The 21,874-nt window shown below is 42.2% G+C and overlaps 3 protein-coding genes across 4 annotated transcripts; 1 reads left to right on the plus strand and 2 right to left on the minus strand.

Annotated features, from left to right (window-relative positions):
* Window positions 1-22: 22 nt before the first annotated feature.
* Window positions 23-13,068, minus strand: si:dkey-250d21.1 (uncharacterized). Its single transcript, XM_053441241.1, has 11 exons — window positions 12,704-13,068; window positions 10,503-10,623; window positions 9,132-9,239; window positions 9,010-9,046; window positions 7,020-8,815; window positions 6,906-6,936; window positions 4,806-6,571; window positions 4,625-4,673; window positions 2,722-4,520; window positions 2,331-2,367; window positions 23-2,191 (listed from the first exon to the last, which is right to left on the minus strand). The coding sequence occupies exons 1-11, from the start codon at window positions 12,790-12,792 to the stop codon at window positions 657-659; spliced, it is 7,368 nt and encodes a 2,455-aa protein (XP_053297216.1). The 5' UTR covers window positions 12,793-13,068; the 3' UTR covers window positions 23-656.
* si:ch211-266i6.3 (cytoskeleton-associated protein 2) lies at window positions 12,213-21,496 on the plus strand. 2 transcript variants are annotated; one of them, XM_053441245.1, is made up of 8 exons: window positions 12,213-12,363; window positions 18,323-18,705; window positions 19,035-19,089; window positions 19,199-20,001; window positions 20,085-20,361; window positions 20,467-20,527; window positions 20,622-20,853; window positions 20,976-21,496. In XM_053441245.1, exons 3-8 carry the CDS (start codon window positions 19,048-19,050, stop codon window positions 21,232-21,234), a joined length of 1,674 nt encoding a protein of 557 aa, XP_053297220.1. In that variant the 5' UTR covers window positions 12,213-12,363; window positions 18,323-18,705; window positions 19,035-19,047; the 3' UTR covers window positions 21,235-21,496. The 2 variants fall into 2 exon arrangements, with proteins under 2 accessions (XP_053297220.1, XP_053297219.1); XM_053441244.1 differs by having other exon boundaries at window positions 12,214-12,363; window positions 18,323-18,709.
* On the minus strand, window positions 13,610-17,381 carry thap12a (THAP domain containing 12a). The gene is made up of 5 exons (XM_053441242.1): window positions 17,200-17,381; window positions 16,248-16,365; window positions 16,059-16,157; window positions 15,924-15,960; window positions 13,610-15,792 (listed from the first exon to the last, which is right to left on the minus strand). The coding sequence occupies exons 1-5, from the start codon at window positions 17,283-17,285 to the stop codon at window positions 13,976-13,978; spliced, it is 2,157 nt and encodes a 718-aa protein (XP_053297217.1). The 5' UTR covers window positions 17,286-17,381; the 3' UTR covers window positions 13,610-13,975.
* Window positions 21,497-21,874: the final 378 nt, after the last annotated feature.

Genomic DNA, 21,874 nt, shown 5'->3' on the forward strand with positions numbered 1-21,874 from the left:
GAAAAACTCAAAAGGCATTAACTTATTTTTGGAGCATTTTATTACTTTTCTGACAAATATATATACGAAGGTTTTCCCATTAAGGAAACATTCTTTCAAAGATACGTTTACAGCAAATTGATTCCTGCAGAGAGACAGGAAACTTGGGAAATCAGAGAACATGATTGAACTAACTATGCTATTTGTGCCCAGGAAAGGTAAAGGGTGCAATTTCCTCAATTATAATGAACTTATGACAGGAATACACAAGCCAGTCTTGTCATTTTGGTAATGAGAAAAAAATAGTTGTTTCACAGCCAATGGGACATTTTTAAACATGTGTATTATCATAATACATGGGGTGAATTATTAGTTTTGCATCAAGGCACAAGCATTGATAACTGTCAGTGGAGCATTGCTTTCTTTTGCCAAGATATTGGTCCCATTGGGCAGTACAACTGTACAAACTACAGAGAAAAATAAAAAAAACTTAACATGGGGCTTGGTTTGCAGGAAAATAACAAAAGGAAAAGAATTTAGATCATAATGTACACAGAAATATTGAGTTCAGAACTTGCGACCTCAATGTGGATTGAGACAATAGCTGTTGAATATGTTTGTGGTCATCTCAAACGCATTATTCAAATCTGCTAACCGTGATGGAAGACCTTCAACTCTTACAGTGCATGGAGCTCAGAGAGAGACCTTTTCTCCTGCTGGATGAACTCCTGGAGGCTTCTTTTTCCTTGCCTGAAGTTGCTCTCCTTCCTTGAAAATGGCAAGATGACTTGGAGTCTGAGGAGAGTCTCAATGTTACTAAAGCTTCTAATCTGGGACGTCTTCAGGGTATCGAGCACGGTAGTAGGAAGATAGCCGGCCAGGGGATCCAACCATTTTTCCCTCCATGATTTCATCTCAGACTGAAGGGAGGTCTCATCTGGCAAGTCATCCTTGTACAGGCGGAACACAAGACCACTAAGAATGCTGGTTTCTAATTTGGACATTGCGTAAGGCACAATCTCCAGACACCTCAAAGTATCCAATACCTTTTCGGTGAAGAGGTCGTCAATCTCTGCTATTGAGTGCTCTATAACTCCCATGCTTACTGATTCTTTGTAAAACTCACTCAAAGGCTCTAGGAGCACTGAATGCAACATTTTGACATGGAGTTTAGAAGCCAATGCGACAGCTTCCTCAAACCAGGCCTTGTGATGGGTGTCGACATCACTCTTCAGCCTATCAAGACATGCTTTGAGATCAGGCAAACTATTCACAGCAAGTAGCATGTCTAATGGTTTTCCCTGAAGAGACCGACTTAGCTTCTTAGTTAAACTCAGGACATTTTTCTGCACAACCGTTGTAAGGATGAACTCAAAGTTTCTGATTTCATTGAAGAACTGTGATGCTTGCTGCTGGTCTGAAACACTTCCCTCTCCTTTCAGCTCATTCAAGCAGAGCGTGACTGATTCTAAAATCTCTACCATCACTTCATGCATGTCATGACTCTTCTCCCAGTTCTTAATGAGTTTGTCCCGCAGCTCGTTGCCCTTTCCTTCATCGTCCTGGAACACGTGAATGATCGTTTCTTCCAGTTTGTTCTGGCGCTCTGCATCCTCTGTGAACCAATGTAATATTTTACTAATGAGAACTGCTCCATCAGCTACTTCTTGAGCAGAGGAGGATTTAGCCAGCCAAATATTAAGAGGCAAAGCAGAACTGACACTTCTTACGGCTCGAGGATATTTCTCAGCTATATCTAAGCTTACAGTCCTCATCTGAGCTCCGACTTCACCTACACTCAGCAAGGCCTGTCCTCTACAGTACTCCATGTTGAGCCCCCACTTCTCAGACAGGGCCGTCACAATAGCATCTGCAAGAGTAGCATGGTTTTCACTGAAAGGGATGAAAGCCAGTGTTTCCTCACACTGGACATCCTCTTTGTTTAGGTACCTGATGCATATGGGGACATACAGCTCCCTGTCAATTTCAACAGCTTGCTCAGTTATGATTGTGAAGAACTGAGAGTCCCAGAGTTCCTTGAGAATTTGTTCCCGCAGCTGTGGCTCATAGAAAGACACTGCTGTTGTTGACCCCTTCACGACCTCTAGTATCACTTCGTTATTAGCCAAATTCCCTTCTCCATCCTCGGGCTTCTTTGATTCACTGGAGGCCTGCAGTTCTGCTGGTGTCTCTTGTTGTAATTCAAAGACTCCTGATGGCAACAATAACAAAAGTTAAATACCCCGCAAAAAACTTCACACACAGCAAACATTGAGCCGAATAACTGCTCATTGTCTTTATATAGAAAGAACTTTACATATGGTATATATGGTGGCCATGAATGTACTTACCACTTTCCAACTTTAGTCCTTGCAAAGTTCCCATTACCTATAAAATATGACAAACAACTTTGATTATGTATTGCCAATTCCAAAGGCTTTAAAATAATGTTTTTATTTCCTACATAATGCAAAGACAAAGTATAATCTAGGGCTACAATCTATCCATTATCGCTAAGTATTTTCTTTATCACTTGTTTTGTATCTAAAATGTCAACTGAGCAAAAGATATTCTGTCTACCACCAACATTTTTGAGTACATTTCCATTTGGGGAAATGGTTAACTTCCTGCCAGGAAAATCCCCTTGACAATGAAAATCGTAACAAAATGTTCTGTTGGTCAGTCTATCAACTAACTGTTGCAGCTCTAGTATAATGTTAAGGAAACACAATTTTGATTTACCTGGGATAGACATGGACTGCTCTCTGGATCCACCTCTATACACTTCTCAATGACCTCCGGTAGTCTCTGCAGTGTTGTGCAGTGAGACAGGAGCATCACATGATCCATTCTGCTGCCTTTGCATAGAGTGTTTCTTAACAGATCCCTCATGGAATTCAGCGTTGTCTTCATCAGATCACACTCCATACTGACACTGGGCAGGACAGCAACAAGCCTCAGCAGTAAGCTAACAGTTGGGTGGCTCTTTGACTCAGGGTGCACAAGCGTTTCTGCAATGGATGATGGGGGAGCAACATCCTGGTATTTCTCGCTCCATACAGTGGCCCAGATGTTGATTTCCTGCTCGGCTACTTCCGGCTCAGGGAGATCTGTAAGGTAGAGGCTGAACGGCTTGTCTGTGGACTCCGACAAAATCGGTTGGGGGTTGCACGCGGGCAGCAATGACAGGACCGACAGGGCCTTCAAGTGGCTGTCTGAGAAACTGTATTTCATCTCATCAACAAGACTTCTGAGGAGAGGAACACTCAGATTTTCTCTGTAATATAACTCAGGAGACTCATAGCTTTGGGCTTCCTCTGAGAAACACACTTGCTCAGGAGCTACCTTGGTTGCTAGCTGGAAGGCCTGTTCAAACCAGTTAGTGTGTAGAAGGCTCACATTCTCTAACATTTTGTTAAGATTCTCTATGATTGAGGGGATTTTTTCAACTTCACAGAGAATGTCAGCAGGGTTTCCACAGCGGAAGACAGTGCTACAGTTCCGAAGAGGAGCACAAGCATTCTTCAAAATCACAAGGGTGACAATGAAGTCCATGTTTCTTAGAGCGGTAGAGAGAACTTGTGCATGCATCGACTTGGCTCCTGCGGCAGTAGAGCTTACAGCATCTAGGCAGCTGAGAATACCCTCTAATGTGTCAGCGAGTATGTCAAAGAAGTCTTCTCTCTTTTTCCACCTTGAGCAACAGGTTTCTGGAATTTCATCCAGGGCCTCTCTCGGCATATTTAGAAGCCCATCAACAGCCTGTGCCAACTGTCCCTCAAGACACGGAGAGTCATCAAAGAACAGCATCAAGTCTTCTGTGATATCCAACATCTTAGCTACTGAAGGGCAAGGCACACTTCCTGCCAGCCAGACGGCAAGGCCACAAGACTCACTGGGCGTTACAACAGAGAGCGGATAATTCTTCAAGATATCCAAAGACATTTTCTTCAGACTTTGGTAACCTGAGCCCAAATGCATGAATGCTTGCCCTCGACACTGAGACATCGGTAGGCCCCAGTCTTCAGTGAGAATCTTTGCGAGGTTATTTGCTTGCGTATCAACATGGCAGTTTTCATCAAATGGTAAGAAACCAATGAGCTCCACTTTCGGGGCTGATTCTCCGACATACCTGACAAAAACAGGTAGTTGTGTCTTATCAGCGATTCTAACAGGTTTGTCTGTGATCAATGAGAAGAATGGAGATTCCTGTATTTCCTTGAGTATGACATCCCTGATTCCATTTATGAGGAGGTTCACCATTTCACCATCACCTATAGAGGGCATGCATTTGTTCTCTCTTCCAAACCAGTGGCACATGCTGAGCTCCTGGATGAAAAGTTCTTTCTCTTCTTCTGACAGGTCAGAGAGACTGCTATTCTTTTTTCCCAGTAGTGCAGCCAGTCTGAACACTGTCGCCAGACTATGACGATTATCTCCAGTGTGTCCATTCTCATCTGCTGGTTTCATGTCTTGGTCCTCCATCTTGTCAGCTGATTGCTCGATGTTGGGCTCCTCCGCTTCCTCTTTTATAGAATCATCTAAATCAGAGAGAAAACCAGACAACTTAACAGAGCTGTTTGGACAAACATTCACTCTTATTACTATAAATATGAAATGAAAACATATATTTTAACAGCCATACCTTCCATATTATTTTCAGAGTTCCTGATTAAACTTTTGGATTCCTTGTCCTGTTGAGTATACACAATATAACGAGTCATACAGTTAATAAAATGGACATTCATATAATTAATAGAAAAATAAGAAAATAATAAGAAAATAATGTAACACAGTCTCTTTAATTAAAGAATACAAATACATACCAGACAGATACCCTCCAAGGCTTGTGGTGTAACCTTCAAACACTGGGTCACCATGCGGTCCAGGTCTCTGCTGAAGTTGTTGCCCACCTGCAGCATAGCCAAACATGGGGACCTGTCTTTAGGATATGTATTTCTCAGGTACTCTTGGAACTTCTTGTGGCGCATCACAACACCACAGTCCTCCAGTGCTGTGCTGGGTAGCACAGACATAATCTTCAGCAGGGCATTGATGTTCCCAAAGTACTGCATGAGTGGCAGACGAAGTGTGTGAAATATAGAGCTTGGGATGGTCGTGGATGCCACTTTGGTCTTCCAGGTTACTCTCCAACAGCAGAGCTCAGTGGCGAAGTTGTCTGCATCAGGAAGATCCCTGCTGTAGAGAGGAGGTTTCGACTTCAAGCTCTCAAACATGTAGCTCACTGTGACCGAGCATGGAACCAGGGAGAGGAAGTTGAGAGCCTCTTTGTGGTCTTCTGAAAAATGATCCTTCACTGCATTGATCAGGTTGTCTACCAGGGGCACACTTAGTCCATCTTTGTAAAAGCCAACTGGCTTAATCATGCCATCTCTTGGCAACGAGTTTTCAGGCACCTCAATCTGCACTCTTAGGCTCTGTGCAATTGCACAAGCCTCATCAAACCAGCTCTGGTGAAACACCTTCATATTGGTCTTTACTCGGTTCAGAGTGGACACAATACCACTGATTTGGCAAAGCTGGGATGCGGCACTTAAGTGGTCCTTCTGGAGCCCTGCACTCAGCTCTCTGGTAAAAGAGGATGCATTCTTTAAGACCACCATGGCAATGATGAAATCAAACTCCATTAACTTGCAGAGAAGGGACCCAGCTTGTGTGGATACAGATGATTTCCATCTCTGTGGGTTGTTTTTAATCTTCTCCAGACATTCAACCAGGGGCTCCAGAATCTGCACCAACACCTCATAAGAATCATGCTTCTCTTGCCAACAGCCACAGAACTTCCCTCGATACTCCTGGACCTTTTCATAGCTCTCTCTAAGACCAAACGCTAACACATAGTCAAGCTGTTTTTCTAAAATAGCACTGCTACCAAAAAACATCAAAACCTCTTCAAATGTATCCAGGGCTCTTTTAATAGCAGGCACTGGGATGGATTTTGACCACCATGTGTTGAAAGAGTAGGTAGAGCAGTGTGTGCTTATAGCGAGAGGATATTTCTCCTGAACTTTGCAGGCAAAGGCTTTCAGCTTGTAGGAGACATCACCAGAGCCTAGGTAGGCTTGGCCTCTGCAGTTATTCAAATCAAGACGCCACTCGACAGTAACCACTTCCAGGAGACGCAGCACCATGAGATCACAATCAAGATCAGCCTCAAGGAATCCCATCAACTCCAGACGCATGACATCAAAACTATCCACAAACCGAAGGAAAAGAGGGAGATGATCTCTCTCCCCCAGTTTCACAACACTGTCAATGAATAAGGAAAAGAATGAGCTCCCCACTTCTGTGAGGATTCCTGCCCTGACAGCGTTCTCGCACACAGTGAGAACTTCTTTCATTTCTGACTTGGTCACGTAGTCCACCTCTCCATCTTGAGCAGAAGTGTCACTATGTAGCCTGCTTTGACTGTTATATGCGGCAACTACTGCAGATTGCAAAGCAGATTTAAGCGCCTCTCGATCAGTCTCGGCACACTTCAGTTCCACAAGCCTTTCCGCATCCATCTCTAGGTTTATTAGTTGTATTTCCTCCTCAGTGTCCTTTTCTGCATTGTTTCCATGAGCTGCCACTGAAATGAAAGTGGGAATGGTGGTGTAAGCAGAGATTCCATAATGATTAGTCATTAGGGGGACATACTGGCGAGTAATTAAATAGAAACTTAAAAAAAACACTTTAAATGTCACTTCAACAATATTTCTAAAACGTACACATTAAGTTGTCTTTTTCCTTAAAATGCACTATAGCTTTCATTCTGCAATCTTTCCATCTAAGTGCGTGGCAACCAACTTAAATTGTAAATTGTGATCTTATATGATAGAACAAACTTGACATTATCCAAAGCGACTCCATGTTGAAACAGATGTGAACATTTTCTCTGGAAATGTATGTTAAAATTTGTTCACCTTTGGCCGGCTTCTCTTTCGTGTCATCATCCTGTAACACACACAAATGTTAAAACACACCCAATAGATACACAAACAATTTCAACATAAATCTGCTTATTATAGTCGACTCACCATTTGCAGAATGCGCAGGATGTCTGGGTGCTTCTGGACATATGAATCCACCATTTGCTCAACACTGAAGTGCACGTCTTGGTTAACATAGACATATGCCATGCTGCACTGTCTTTGGTCCTCTGGTGTGCCTGTCAGGTAGGCGTGGCAGCGCTCCAGTACCATATGATATTGGCCATACACATCTGCCTCTGCGTTTACACATGGAACAGTGCCCAACACTCTCAGCAAGCTCTGCACATTCGGGTAAAACCCAATATCTGGGATCTTGAGTGTAGCAAACACTGTGGTTGGTAGGATTCTGCGCTTGCTTGCGTGTCTCCATTTCACTTCCCAGCAACCAAGCTCTTCGTAAAATGTGTCAGGCCTTGCAAGGTTGTTCAGGTTGGCATCTGCTACTTTATCCCTGCGAATGCTGAAATTGTGGTCAGCCATGTAAGAGGGCACTAATGACAGCCATCGTAGAATCCTCACCATCTCAGTGCTGAACACTCTCTTCACTTCTGCAACAAGATACTGCAAGATAGGTCGGCTCAGAGTTTCTCTGTAAAAGTCCTCCAGTGGTGTTTCAGCTGTGTCCCCTTCGTCCATCTCTGGTTTGGTGACCTCAACTCCTAGCTTCTTGGCTCGGCCAATTGCATCTGAAAACCATTTCCTGTGGAATATTGCAAGCTCCTGTTGATATTTGTTTACCAGCTTTAAGGCATTGGAGATTGTGTACTGCAAGGTACTGCTGATGCTAATTATTCCCCTGAGACTTGAGTTGAGTATGCTCACACAACAGAGAGTGTTCTTCAGAACAACAAGCGTGATAATGAAATTGAAATTCTTCAAAACTGGCTTGAGCTTGGCCATCTGCTCAGCAGTGTCTTCGTCTACCTTTGAAATCATCTCATTGATGCAGTTCAGGAATGGCTCCAGAATATCTAACATAGTCTGGAAGGCATCAGTGCTGTGGTCCCAATTCACACTGACAGCTGCTTTGATCCGATCCACTTCTCCTTTTAAATGCCCATATGTTATCTGGATCTTTCCTTCCAGTCTTTTGGACAGCTCTGGTGTTCTCCTGAGTAATGAGGCTACCTCCTCCACGGTGTCTGCAGCCTTCTGGATGGAGGGCATTGGCATGCAGCGGATAATCCAGATGTTGAAGGCATATGGGTCACTTGGCGACAGGACTACTTGTGGAAACTCCTGCAGAATTCTGCTGGTAAGGTCTCGCATTTTCTGACACATGCTGCCTGTAACCAAATAAGTGAGTCCCCTGCAGTGCTCCATCCTCAGCCCCCACTTGTTTCTCAACTCAGCGAGAAGCATGTAAAACAGATTCTCTGCATCCATGTCACATGGCAGGAACCCAATGAGGTGCTTTTGTGGGAACCCATCAACTGTGACAGACCTGATGAAAACAGGGATCTGCTCTTTTCCTTCTATGCTCGTCACATCCTGAAGAAGAATGGAGAAGAATCGTGCCAGTCTGAGGCTGTTTTGGATCTCCTCCCGCATGAGGTCTTCGCTGAACTGCAGGATTTCTGTCCTGTCAATTTTCTCCACACAGACAGGATTGAGTGCTTGCTGACCCCTGGAGCCACCAATCGACTCATCGGCATTGATGTTTGCACCATTGATGCTGAAACCAGTCAGTGCCAGAACTTCCTTAAAATACACTTTTAGAGTCTCTTTTTCTTTAGAGCTTGTCACATCCTCATGGGTTTGGTTATCGTTTTGCAGTTCAGGCATTTCACTCTGCTCTCCAGAAAATTCTTGTGTCTCCCCTGTCACTTCTGCTCTGTTTTCTAGTCGGAAAAAGAAGATAACACTCATTGATTTGGGGAGATGAGTTTTAAAAAATTCGCAAATTCCGTCAGTGAATAATTATTTAAAACAAGGTCTAATACATTTGAACATCATCTAAAACTCAAGTCTAGTTGAGGTTTATGTCTCAACGGGCTTAAATAAGGAACATTTAAAGGATGAATTAAGGCAGTACCTTTTGTTTTCTTCACAGAAGAAGGTTCCTCTTCCGACTAGGAAAATTAAAAGGGTAATTATATATTTGCATTTTTCATGTGACATTAAAAATGCAGTCACTATAAACACTCAAACACTTACAGGATCTCTAGCTCGTTTCCTGTTGCAGGGCAGTTGATTATTCTCCGGTGTCGTACAGTCAAATATTGTTGGAACAGCATCATCACTTAGGACACAACCAGAGTCCATCTGAAAAGCAAGAAGCAGGAGAACAGACTTTTATTCAAAGCCTAAATCTTCAGACCATGTGATATTAAAAGGAAGTACATTTTACTATAGGACACATTTTATTCGATCTAATAATTATAGGATCTTTAAATCAACATAAGCTTGATGATTATCTAAAAGAAAGTAACCAGAGTGTTTTTTGCTAAACAAGTTTGTGTAATTTTTCAAAGGATCATGTTATTATTGACAACAAAAAAAGCTCATTGCCTCTTATACACAGTATTTTAGTTTTGCAATACATTTGTTAAGGGTATATTTCCCCCTGTTTTGTTACTTTTTTGATTGAATTATAGCTTACAGTGGCTGCAGATATAATTCAGACATATTCACATTTTTTGTTGTGGATTCGTATTGTTAATAGGTACGTTTTTCAATTTTAGCTCATCAATCTACACTCAATAACGAACATACAAAAACAATAAATCAATCAATTGGCAAGTTAGATGTGAAAAAGTTTGGGACATTTTTTTCCCCATTCAGATTTATTCACCAGGTTTCTTGAGGGCACACTAAGTGAGGGCTTTGTAAAACAGTCAATGTAACAGAACTTGCCAATTTCTCCAAATGTAATGTCATTCCTCTTTCAAACTCATTTTCTCTGACAGAATATTTAAGGCTGTTTTTTTAGCTCAACATCTGTAACTCTTTAAGTTGCTTGACAGATATTCTCGATGGTTTATTTCTGCAGTGAAGACGATAGGACGTGCCATCGACTCATTTATAGTTGTAACCTCCTGCAGGTTAGATGCTGACTAACACTGAAAGACAAACTATAGACTCAGAACCTGAAGCTTACTGAAGCTTAGAGCCCTAATGGATCCTAACTTCTTGCATGCAAGAAAGATCTGTTTTAACATTATAAGCTTCACAAAGTCTGGAATTAGAGCTTATACTGTTGTATCAAATTGCATTAGACCGTTCAGATGTGCCTTGTAAACTGGTAATTCTAGTTGCCCTGGTTCAGGTGTGACAATAGAATGTGTTAAAGTTTTGACAGTTATGGTACAGGCTCACCAAGAAGAGTGAGCAGTGATATACTGGTGCTATAATAACAACAAAATTACGATACACTTTTTAAAAACTGTTTCACTAGAGCTTTTATTAATATGATTAATTACACCTGTGTTTATCTACTATTTCATGTCAACATGACTGCTATGGAAATGGTCTATCCTGTTTCTCAACATACACAGAGGGCTAATGGACAATGTATTGGTTTCTTACCTGTTCGGAGATCATAGAGGGCTCAAAGTGCTTTGCACAAAGTCTGTGGAGTTTATGCAACTGCTCAGCAGGTTCTGATGACAAGTCCTGGCGACCACAGTTGATCAGCCATTGTTTACAGCTGAAAAAAACAGAAGGGACAGATATAAAGCATTGGGGTCACAAACATACACATACATGCATTTTCTTCTGTACTCTACATAGTACCGATGCCAAGGATGTCCTGTTTGGTTTTGATTATTTTCTTCACTAAGCTATATTAAGAATGAGGACACTATGTATTCTCAAGTTAAAAGGTTGAATAGAGGTATTGATGAATTTGATTTTTGGTCTGTTAGTCAGCAGGATTACATCAAGACTACTGGGTGGATTACAATGCAATTTGTTGAAAAGATGTGGTCTAGGTCAGGGAAGACCCCATTTAAAATATTTTGCAGGTGTGGATCAGAAAATGGATCCAATTGTATCTGTTCACTTTCTTTTACATTGTGAAATAAAGCATTTTTCAGCATTTCCATTGTATGTATGGACTGTGCCATGACAGCAGACCGTGCAAAACAAGTTGTGTTTACAAATTGGGTTAGATAGTTTTGTTTTCATGGCGCCATCTAGTGGTAAAATATCCCAGGACTGCCTAGCAAAGCTGTGACCTCTCATCCAAACAGGTTTGCTGTGTTTAGTCACAAGAGCCTAAATTTCGACTTACAGACACAATAAAAACAACACATATATATATATATATATATATATATATATATAAAGAAATGCCATATTGATAACTTGTTATCCATCAATGTATCATTTGCAACAGTTAGTTGAGCCGCCTCAAACGAGTCGGTTGTGCGTTTACCTTTTTGATTAAACGGATCAAAAATTACGAATTTTGACTCAACACCAACTCATTTTCTTTTGAATTGTGACAATTAATTGTGACAGCACCCCCTTGAGGTCAATGACTGTCATTTTTTGGCACCTCAGTAGTGGGTCGACTTTTCAACCCCAGCCACGAAAAGAAGGCAAGTAAATTCTTGGGCCACTTAAAAAAAGCCAGTGGTGATAATTAATGACTTCATGACTGGGCAAACGCACACAACCATGACATCTCCTCCCAACTCAGAGAGATGCGCTTCTCTGTGTGTTTTACACAAATAGATGAAGTCATGTCTGCAGATCAGCATGGATCTGTCACCCTCACCTGACTCATACAGATCTGCTCTATCACAACCTCAGGGTTTGCAATGATGCAAAACGTAGTTGCGATTTATTGCTGCACCACTTTACAGGATTTTTGCTGCCTTCCATGCCCCATGGATTTTCTTCCTTCTCTTATTCTGTCTATCATATTGTGTAAATAATGCAGGTGGAAAATAAGGGTGGATTAAAACGCCTAAGGGGCAATGGGCTTCACCTCCCTCAGTATAACGTAACAGCAGAACGATGGGTTAGAAATCACTAACTCCCTGCACGGCTGTGGTGTATCAGTCGGTGTTTCCTGAGTCAGAGGTTATATTTCCTCTGAGTCAGACCTGGAGCCGTCACTCAAATGCCCTCATTTAATTCATCCGACTTTTCAGTTTTTTTAATCGCAAACACGAATCGTGTAAAACGAGCCTGATCTCGCGGTGGAGTGACGGCGCCAGTTGCGACGCGGCCACAGAATACAGAAGGCGCTAGATTGTTATTTATTAACACGGACATCACCTGTTAAAATTACGCAAACATCAGTATGAATGTCCCTCGATGTGCTGTGGTGCAACACGACTTAGTTTGATGAGAAACAACCACAACGGCTGCAGTATGACTGAGGTAGCTTCGTTTCCCGTCGCTAAAGACAGTCCTAACGTTACACACCTCTGAGGCGGTAGGTGTCGTGCACCGATGGCGATTTAGATTACAACACAAAAAAGTTTTTAACTATGGTTTATTGTTGTTTGTGAAGCCTCCGAACACAAAGACACGCAGACAGAAACAACAAGGAGCAGCAGCGTCCTTCTCCGGCTCGAAATGACCGCTCAGAGCCCATTTCGTGCGTTTTTTTCCCTTTCGAGAGTAACTAGTCTGCGCCATTTTCGACGGAGTTGTGTCACTGTTAGCCAACATGCTGTGAAGCTAACGCTAACAGTTGGGAGCTAACGCATTCATTGTGCAGGCTCTGGACTCGTTTTAAACGCCAAGTTCAGAGAAATAAACGCAGCTCTTACCGCTCCGGGTCCGCAGGGAAGCTGAAAAGTGCAGTGGTCGATTCCCCTTGCTGGTAATCACAGCTCACCGCGGCGCAGCAGTCAGTCATTTTGGACTGCAATGTAGCTAGCTAGTAAGTTAGCTAGCTTAGCAGGCGGTTGCAAGCGGGCTAGCCTACTCTGAGCAAACCTGCAGCAGAGTCTACAGGCTCATGCCGTGGGGGAACCTGCAGCCCTCCCTGTCGAGTCTCACTGTTGTTTATGCGCAGCGTCTCTTTTGCGAACTAAGAACCGTCTAAGTCCATGCTTCCAGAAGTTGATGTTGCGTGGTGAGAGTCGCCGAAAGCGTGTTATCCCATCAACCAGGAACTACACCGTGCAGTAAGACATGTTCCCCAGCAGAGGGCGGAGTGGCTCCAACAGGCCTTAGCAGAGTTCCAGTGAGGAGATGAACTGAACAGGTCCTCCACTGTGTGGGAGCCGGAACTGGTTACACACCTTTTTATCAAGATACGATTTTATTTAATAGGAAATGCTTTTGCCCGCTTGTTCCGGCTGACACAGTATATAATAATCAATAAAACAATAGTATATGTAATAATAATTCCTGAGCCAAAGGGACAACTGGTTAGAGCAAGGTTTTCTTTTTCATAACTTGGGAACATGCAGCACCAGATAATGGCTGCATTCTCAGTTCACTCTGCAAAAATCTTCCTTTCAAATATTTTTGTAATCAGCCTCCTAAAAGTTACGAGAAATAATTAGACCAACAAAAGTGTACTAAATGTACTGCACCATGTGCCTGATAATAAACATACAAATGTCTTACTTACTCATCCATCCACCCCGTCATAATATATAAGTGTTGTATGTACTCTATGTTGTGTATAAATGTATTGTGGAGAAGACAACCACAAACACTTAAAATTCCAAAGAATTCATCTCTTTATTCACTGTACATGTTCAGGGAAGGTTTTATTAATCCCACTATCCACTTATCAAATTTCAGCAGATCTACTGGTGACAGACGCACTTTGATAACATTTATAATTCTAAACCCAATTTAAATCGTTTTCTATTGATTTGAACAATGGAGAAAAGGAATGGTGACATTAATAAAGACAGCAGTCTGGCATGACACTTTGCTGTCCAGGTGTTTGTTCATTTACATTCTAGATTTGATAAAAAACAATCAATATATCTACCTCAAGTTAAAGATAACACAACCTGCACATACTAACAAAACAGTGGATAATCTGTCCAGAGGCTGAACCACATCACAACTGAGTACATTCACACCTGCGCCTCTCTGGTAGGGTATGTGTTCATGTAGACCTCAACCATTGAATCCAGATCATACCCTACATCATAATTCATGTTCAAAACAGCAAGACTTTTTGATTTGAACTGGTCAGGCGTGTTCTCCATGTACACCCTGAAGCACTTGAATGCCACATCGCAGCGGTCCTCCAGAGCGAACGTAGGCAGGGTGCCAATCAGTCTCAGGACCACAAGCACATTTGGGAAGAACTTCACATCGGGCAGCTGCAGTGTTTCATGAAGGCTGGATGGCGACGTCTCACCTTTGACCTTTTTGCTCCATTTCACCCACCAACAGTGGAGCTCGGCAGAGAGGGTAGCTGCATTAGGGATTAAATTCTTAAACATCTGAATGCTCTCCTCCTCGGGCTCACTGGACTTGTGCTGCTCTATGATGGCGGGGATCAGCGACAGACACCTCAGGGTCTTCAGGTGGTCCTCGCCAAACAGCTCATCGATTTCTTTGATGATGTGGTTCACCACGGGAACAGACAGGTGGTTTTTGTAGTAACTGTCTGGTTGATTGGTTCCAGATTCTGACTGATACTTCCTCAAAAATGAGCGAGGAAGCTTGACCGGGATCTCCATCGCATTGGCTAGGTTAACGGCCTCATCATTCCAGAACTCATGATACACATCGATGTTGTCCGACACTTCCTTCAGGGAGTGCAGTACAGCTTTCAGACTGCTTGCCGCAAAATGGGCATCCTGTTCTTTCCCCTGCACGTTCTTCCCAAATGCTCGAGTGAGAGTCATTGTGTTTTTCAGCACGACCAGCGCCATGATGAACTCAAAGTCAGTAAGTGCTTTCGATATCTCTAAGGCGCTGTGTGCGACTTGATCGTTCCACCTCATTTCCTCGTTATCATGCACGCTGTCCACACATAATAGCAGGGCCTCTACGATGTCCACCGCCACTTCAAACGCATCGTGCTGTCTGGTCCAGCTGGAGCGACAGGTCTCCTTCAGTTCATTGGCTTTCTCTTCTTTGTCTGGGTAGAAAATCGAAATAGCATGCTCCAACTCCAGCTGTAGGAACTGGGACTGACTAAAGAACGAGTCAATTTTCTTAAAGGTAGACATAACGAGCTGAACCCCGGACAAAGCCATACTACTGGCAAGTGACACGTTCAGCGTTCGACTAGATCTCAGTGCAACTACTGCCAATGGATATTTCTCAATCAGTTTGGCAGAAAATGCTTTTATTTTGCTAAAATGTGTCCCAGAGTAGGAGTGGGCTTGACCTCGACACTGCTCCATATCCAGGCCCCATTTGTCAGTCATCTCAGACAGCAGTTTCTCTGCCAGGTCATCTCCATCACCTTCAAAGTCAAGATATCCAAAGAACCTCTCCCGCAGGCAGTTAGACTGGTCCACAAAACGGACAAACACAGGGAGGGACCATTCTCCTGAGATCTTCACCACATCATCAGTGAGTAATGAGAAAGAGCCGTTTAGTTTTACTTCCTCCACCAGCTTACTGCGGATGCATTTTTCACACACCTCAATCAACTGATTGAGCTGAGCTGAGGACCAGCCCTCCTTGTTCTCATCATACTTCTTCTTCAGGACTTCATCTCCACCATTCATGCGATATTCTAACAATGCCTGAAAGTTGCTTGACCCAAGACCATCTTGTTTCACATCACCAGGCCCTGTAGGAGGAATGCTCTGTTCTCCCAAAAGCACAAGAACTTCAAATAATGACTTGAGATACTCTTTGTGTTCATCCTCCTCAGTAACAGTCGGGACATCTTCCTTTGCTGCCTCCATTTGAGACTTCTTCATTTCTGAAAGGGAAACAGTTGCAGGACAGAAACCAAGTTATTTGTTAATCTGGCGACAAATATGGGCATGGGAATCATCTCATTTTCCTTGTCAAGAAATACATTTATGTGTGTGTGTAGATTTTTCTTCTTACTTTTTCTCCCCCTACTCTCCGTTTCTTCAGGTTTGCTCTACAGAAATAAAGAGACAAGACAACCATTTTAAATGAGTAGAAAATCAAATGGAACCAAGAATTTCCCCCCAATTCAAAACTATATATTTCACCCACCGTCTCTTTGTTCCGCTTCACCTGTCCGTTTTGAGACTGGCTTGGTGTGTCAAAGATGGTCGGTATGGCATCATCCTTCAACACTGTACCTTGAGCTTCCTGAAAACAGTTAATTCCCAAAGGTTAATCACATAGCACACATGGAGACTGACCTCAGAAAATGATGTGCATCTGGAAGAAATAACTTACACTGTCAATGGAAGACGTTTCAAAATGTTTTCCACACAGCCTGTAGAACCTGTACAGATGATCTACTGATCTGTCTGCCAGGTCTTTCCTCTGGCATTTCTCTACCCACTTCTTGGACCTGGAGGGAGAGGGCATATACAATACCTTAACACATCATGTCAAAAGCACAAAATGTACAAAGCAATCCTCCTAACCTACTAGCATGACTGATACACACTCATGAAAGTTATTAAACCAGTATGGCATGATCAAATATGAACCTCACAATGTGACCACTAGTTACCCCTCAACCTTTAATCATTTAAAATAATGAAATCCTATGCATCTAATTTAGTATATACCTGTGGGCATATTCATGTATATATTAGTTGTTTTTATTTCTTTCATCGATCAGATGTGAATGAATATATGTATAAGTGGTTATGTTTTTTCTTTGGGTGTTTTCTTTTACCAGGGTTTGAATATTTTGTTTTTCTTTATTCACTATTCCAGGTCAATTCGATATTACTCTTACTATTATTCGATACACTCCTTGTGACTAAAAACTTGTAAACACTTTGTCTGTTGTGAACATTTGAGAAAACCTAAACTTATAATTAGATAATGCTGCACAACAATTCACATAGGTTAGAATGTAATGACTGTCGTTGACTCAAACATGGATGACTTTAAAATGTCATGAATACAATGTGATGAGGAGCTGATGCTTAGTCCAATATACACTGACGAGTCATGGTACAGGGTATATTGGTACGTGTGGCAGCTTTAATAAAAGACTGAGCATATTTATTAATTAAGGCGTGAAAAGGCTGTTTGATTTAAATGTCATTTCAACAACAGTTAGTGTTGTTTCCACTATCATGGTTTGAATTTCCGCGCATTCTCAACGGGTAGCTACAACATCTATGGCTACAACTAGCACTAGCTTTAGCATGATGTTAGCATGAGTTACCTTTCTGCATCGTGAGGGAACCTGAAGAGTGGCTGATTATCGGATTTACTACTCGTGCAGCTCGGTGCTGCACAGCGGCTCTGCATTATTACAAACTATATGTCGTACACGTGTTTAGCTGTGAGGTTACTGGGAGTAGCCAATTGCTAACGCTAGCTGTCATGTCATATGAAACAAGATGGCTTCCGATTTGCAATTTCAAAATAAGATAGCCGAGCTGGCGTACTTTGAAACCTATGGTTATACGATTGTTAAATTCAGTTATGTTCGATGAGAACGTAATTAGGAAAGAATGTCACATTACGTCTTGATAACATCATTGCAATACCCCCATCACAACTAAGCAATGTTTTACTTGTCAAATGTAAGTCATGAACCTATCATCAAAATATCGAGGCTTCGTCCATGAAACCACTCCACATAATCCATATATGTTAATTTGTCCCCATTTCAAAATTACTCTTATTTCTAAACACAAATAGTAGTTTTCACGTTTATTTTGAAGGGAAAGCGGCTTCCTTGTTTAAAAAGATCTCTGGAGCTTGACGTAACGAGCGCGCGAGTTTCGGTTGGCTCCCACAATCCTTAGCGGTCTGTTCAAAGTGGATGAAAACATGTCATGACAAATTCCTCATGAACAAGTCATGGCATGTATCCCGTCTTGCCTTACTACTAGTGATGTATAATAATATTGATGCAATATATATATAAAATAATATTTTCAGTTCATTTGTTATTAATTCTGTATTATTATTATTATTATTATTCATATTTAATTTTCCAATCTTAAGTGATAGAAACACACTATGTTACATATCTTTAAAACGACTTTAAAACGACCACACAATGTATCATTCCATAAAAGGTACAAGTCTGGTGATGTAAATAAATAGATAACAATTATAATAAGAGTGTTACATTTTTCTACCTGATATTTCCTTCAACATTTTATTTGATGTGGGTTTTGTTTTTTTAAATCAATGCTTCATGCGTGTATCACGTCGTTTTACATTACTGTTACTGGTAAATGATAATAATAATGCAAATAACAGTAGTAGAATTTTCCTTTTGATATTTCTCATCGACATTATCTTCGTTTTGTGCTCGTTTTCCCCTCCTACAGCAACGTGAAGTGAACATGTGATTGATCCTGAGTATCACTGCTGATGGAGGTTATAGCGGTGTATACTGGGCACAGAGGCCGTGTATCGGCGGTCACACCCTGTGTGGAGCTTTCGCCAGGGACGGTATCAATGGAATCCTATTTGCTTTCAAACATTTGAACAGAAGCAGTGAACAGTTGGGGGATAATAAGAGAGGCGCCTGTTCTCCAACTCTCGTTCCCACTTTGGAGACATCCTATTGGTCAATCTTGCTCTCTCGCGATACTAGTGTGACCAATCAGAGCGCAACCGCGCCAAGTCAAATGAAGTTCTGTTTTTCCGGAGCGAGGCGAGTCTCACTGATCCAGAGCCTCCTCCCCGAGTTGTCCTACAAATAATTGCAGTAGGTAAGTTAGCCTTTAGTACTTAACGTAATGTGAATTTATAATATATAACAGCTCATGTTGCGTACCGCTAACATCAACTCTCCCTGTTGTCCTTCATGTCCGTTGATTTTACGTTTTAAGCACGTTAACGTTCTACCCTGTCGGCCATTGAGTTATTATTTTTTTTGTTAAGAAATCGCGATCAGCTGCTTAACATCTGCACAGTTTAAACTGTTGATTGGTCAATAACATTTTGTCAACTATAACCATGACGTACTAAATGACCCAGTTCATTCACAGTTGTAGTTTTATCGTGTTTTATATCGTGCTTTCTTCATTTTTACAGAAAACGTTCCAGAATGGATACCGTTGCAGTTTCAAGTCGAAACTGCGGCAACAAAGTAAGTTTATAGCGGTGGACGTCACATGAACCGGTTGGTGTGTTTATTAATGAGTAACTTTAGATTGTCCCCTGCCTACATAATCATGTCATTGTTTTACATTTATTAGGGAAACAAGGAGAACACTCAGCCTGCCCATGGAAGCAAATCCCTCATCCAGAAAAAGCCTGTGGCTCCTTTTCACGTGAAAAGCAACGAAAAAGAGGAGACCTCAGCAAAACATGGTCCTCTTAAACCCAAGCCCAAACTGATGGACAGAAGATCCACATATGGTGATGCTCTAAAAAAGACAAAGACTGCACAGAAAGATGGAAAACCAGCTGCTGCGTCTGATGTCGCACGACGACAAACACTCAGCCGGGCCTTCCTCACAGAGCAGGCTGTGAAACACCAAAAAATCGTTGCAGAAGTTCCAAAGCGGCCAGCTGCAGCGCTGTCTTCCAGATCGGCTCTTGGCATGTATAAAGGAAAGATGGTCGAGTCAAAGATAGGATCCATTTGGAAGTCAACTGCTAGTCTGGACAGTGCAGACCTCAAACCAGTGGCATCAAAAACCGAGAGACATAGTGTTCAGAATGTGAAAAAAGTAAGGTCACAATCTGTTTCTGACCTACCTAAACCTGGCACAAAAAAACCTGCACCAACCGTGTCCAAGTCGGCGTTCAACAGACCTGCTCAGGTATCCAGGCCTGCTGTCACCAGCCGCCCTCCTACAGGATTCTACTCTGCTCGCCCTTCTACCAGAACTGTCCCAGCAACCAAATCCAGAAACCCTGCCATGACCGCCACCAAGGGAAGTGGCTCACTGAGCTCCAAGCCCAAGATTCCAGTGAAAGACAAGGTCAACAAGCCTTCTGCCGCAAGCACCCTCAGTCAGTTCAGATTAACCGCGGAGACTGCTGAGGAAAAAAGGTAACAGTTTATATTCAAAACACGCACTTTGTTGGACCTGTGCATCCGAAACGGTCCCAAAATGTTTTGTGTTTTGTCTGCAGAGCAAAACTGGCTGAGTGGCTGGCTTCCAAGGGCAAAACGTCCAAGAGACCGGCTATGACAACAGCAGCACCTCCAAAAACCAACGCCTTCAAACCAGGAACCAATCTGAAATCCCAGTCTCGTGCTGAGCCTCGGCCTGTTGCACACAAACCAGACACACAGGAAGCAGCGTTACCACCACGCAACCAAACTCCAAGGATCCTCAACACTACACTGGAGCTGCTGGAAAGCTCTGATGAGGATCTGTCCGTTGACCCACAGGAAAGTGTGGATGATGTAAGTGAACAGTTTCTGTTACCTCTTTAGCTGCATTTTAAAATATTCCCTCCCCTGGTCACACACTGAACACCTGCATCTTCTCTCTGTTTCCTGTAATGACAGATTGTTGTGAACCTGTGTGATGTTTTGGAGGCAATGGCGACTCCCTCCAGATGCAGTGAAAGTAAGTTAAGCCTTTACTGTTCACTCTGATTTGTTTAGTCAATTCAGTTCTAGAAAGATGCTCAGGTTTACCTAACCCTGTTTTATGTCTCCAGGTGAATATTCACAGGTGACAGAAGAGTGTCATGATGTGACGGAGGACGTCAAAATGAAGGATGAATGTGACGAAGAGGAGGTGAAGAATGAAGCAGAAGAACGAGATGAACAAAAAATCGAGACAGATGAAGAGGAATTAGAGAGAGATGATGATGTGGTGGAGACCACACCACCGATGGGAGATGCTTCAGTAGTAAAATACAGTGTGAAGACAACTCCATACCTGCAAAGGTGAGAATGTTCTTTCCTCTAATCCTTTGAATCAGCGGTTTTTATAAAATACCCAAAAAGTGATTCATTTTCACTTGTGATACTATTTTGTTTCACCTTTTTAAAATATCTTCTGCGTGTAGTGTCAAGAGGACGATCGAAGGAGATGTCAGTTCATCCAGGAGGAAGAGCAACATCAAAGATCTGAAGTTTCTGACACCGGTTCGTCGCTCCACTCGCATTAATCGCCAATGCTCCCGCCTGCCAACGATGCTGGCGGACCATGACCCCTGTGTGTCATCTCTGGCGGAGCTGGTGAAACTGGATGATGATCCCAATGCCTACATTTACAGGAGAAACCCTGCTCTCCTAGACGATCTGCCCGACCAACCCAGACTGTGAGGAGGAGCTCTGTATATTTGTTACAAAAAGAGACGGTTGGCTAATGGACACTTAATACTGATGTTAAGATGGTGTTACTAATATACATTTGTTAAAGAATTTTAACCATATTAATAATTTTATTGTACTGTGGCGAAAACACTCATGTCTAGTTATTCTGCTTTGAATGTATTGTAAAGACTTTCCTCCAATAGCTTTTTACTTTAATGTAAAGTTGACACATATTGCAAAATGTTCTACAATAAAAGCATTGCCTTATTTAGGTAATTTGTGCTTTCATACTAGCCTTGTGAATGTTGATAAATGTCTACTTTGTAGGTTGCTTATTAAATCTGTGGCGATATCAGGTGAGGATCCAGAAACATATCTAGCAATTTCTTTCTGACAAAGGCTGAAAATTCAGTAAATTCTCAATAAGAAACACTAGGTGGCATAAGTAGCCACTTGATCTTAGTCAGCCTTGTACTCTGCACAGATTCGGCAGATGAATATGCAGAATCTGTCGGTGAAGTCCTATGGATTCAGTTTGTAGCTTGACCAATCACATTTGAGCAGTCTGGTTGTCGACAGGTAAAAGGTGGAACGAATTCTGAAATGCATCACCTATGCTTTTTCATTTATCTATATTCGTATGCAAATT

The sequence above is a fragment of the Pleuronectes platessa genome, chromosome 15 (assembly GCF_947347685.1).
Source record: "Pleuronectes platessa chromosome 15, fPlePla1.1, whole genome shotgun sequence".
NCBI classification, from domain to species: Eukaryota; Metazoa; Chordata; class Actinopteri; order Pleuronectiformes; family Pleuronectidae; genus Pleuronectes; species Pleuronectes platessa.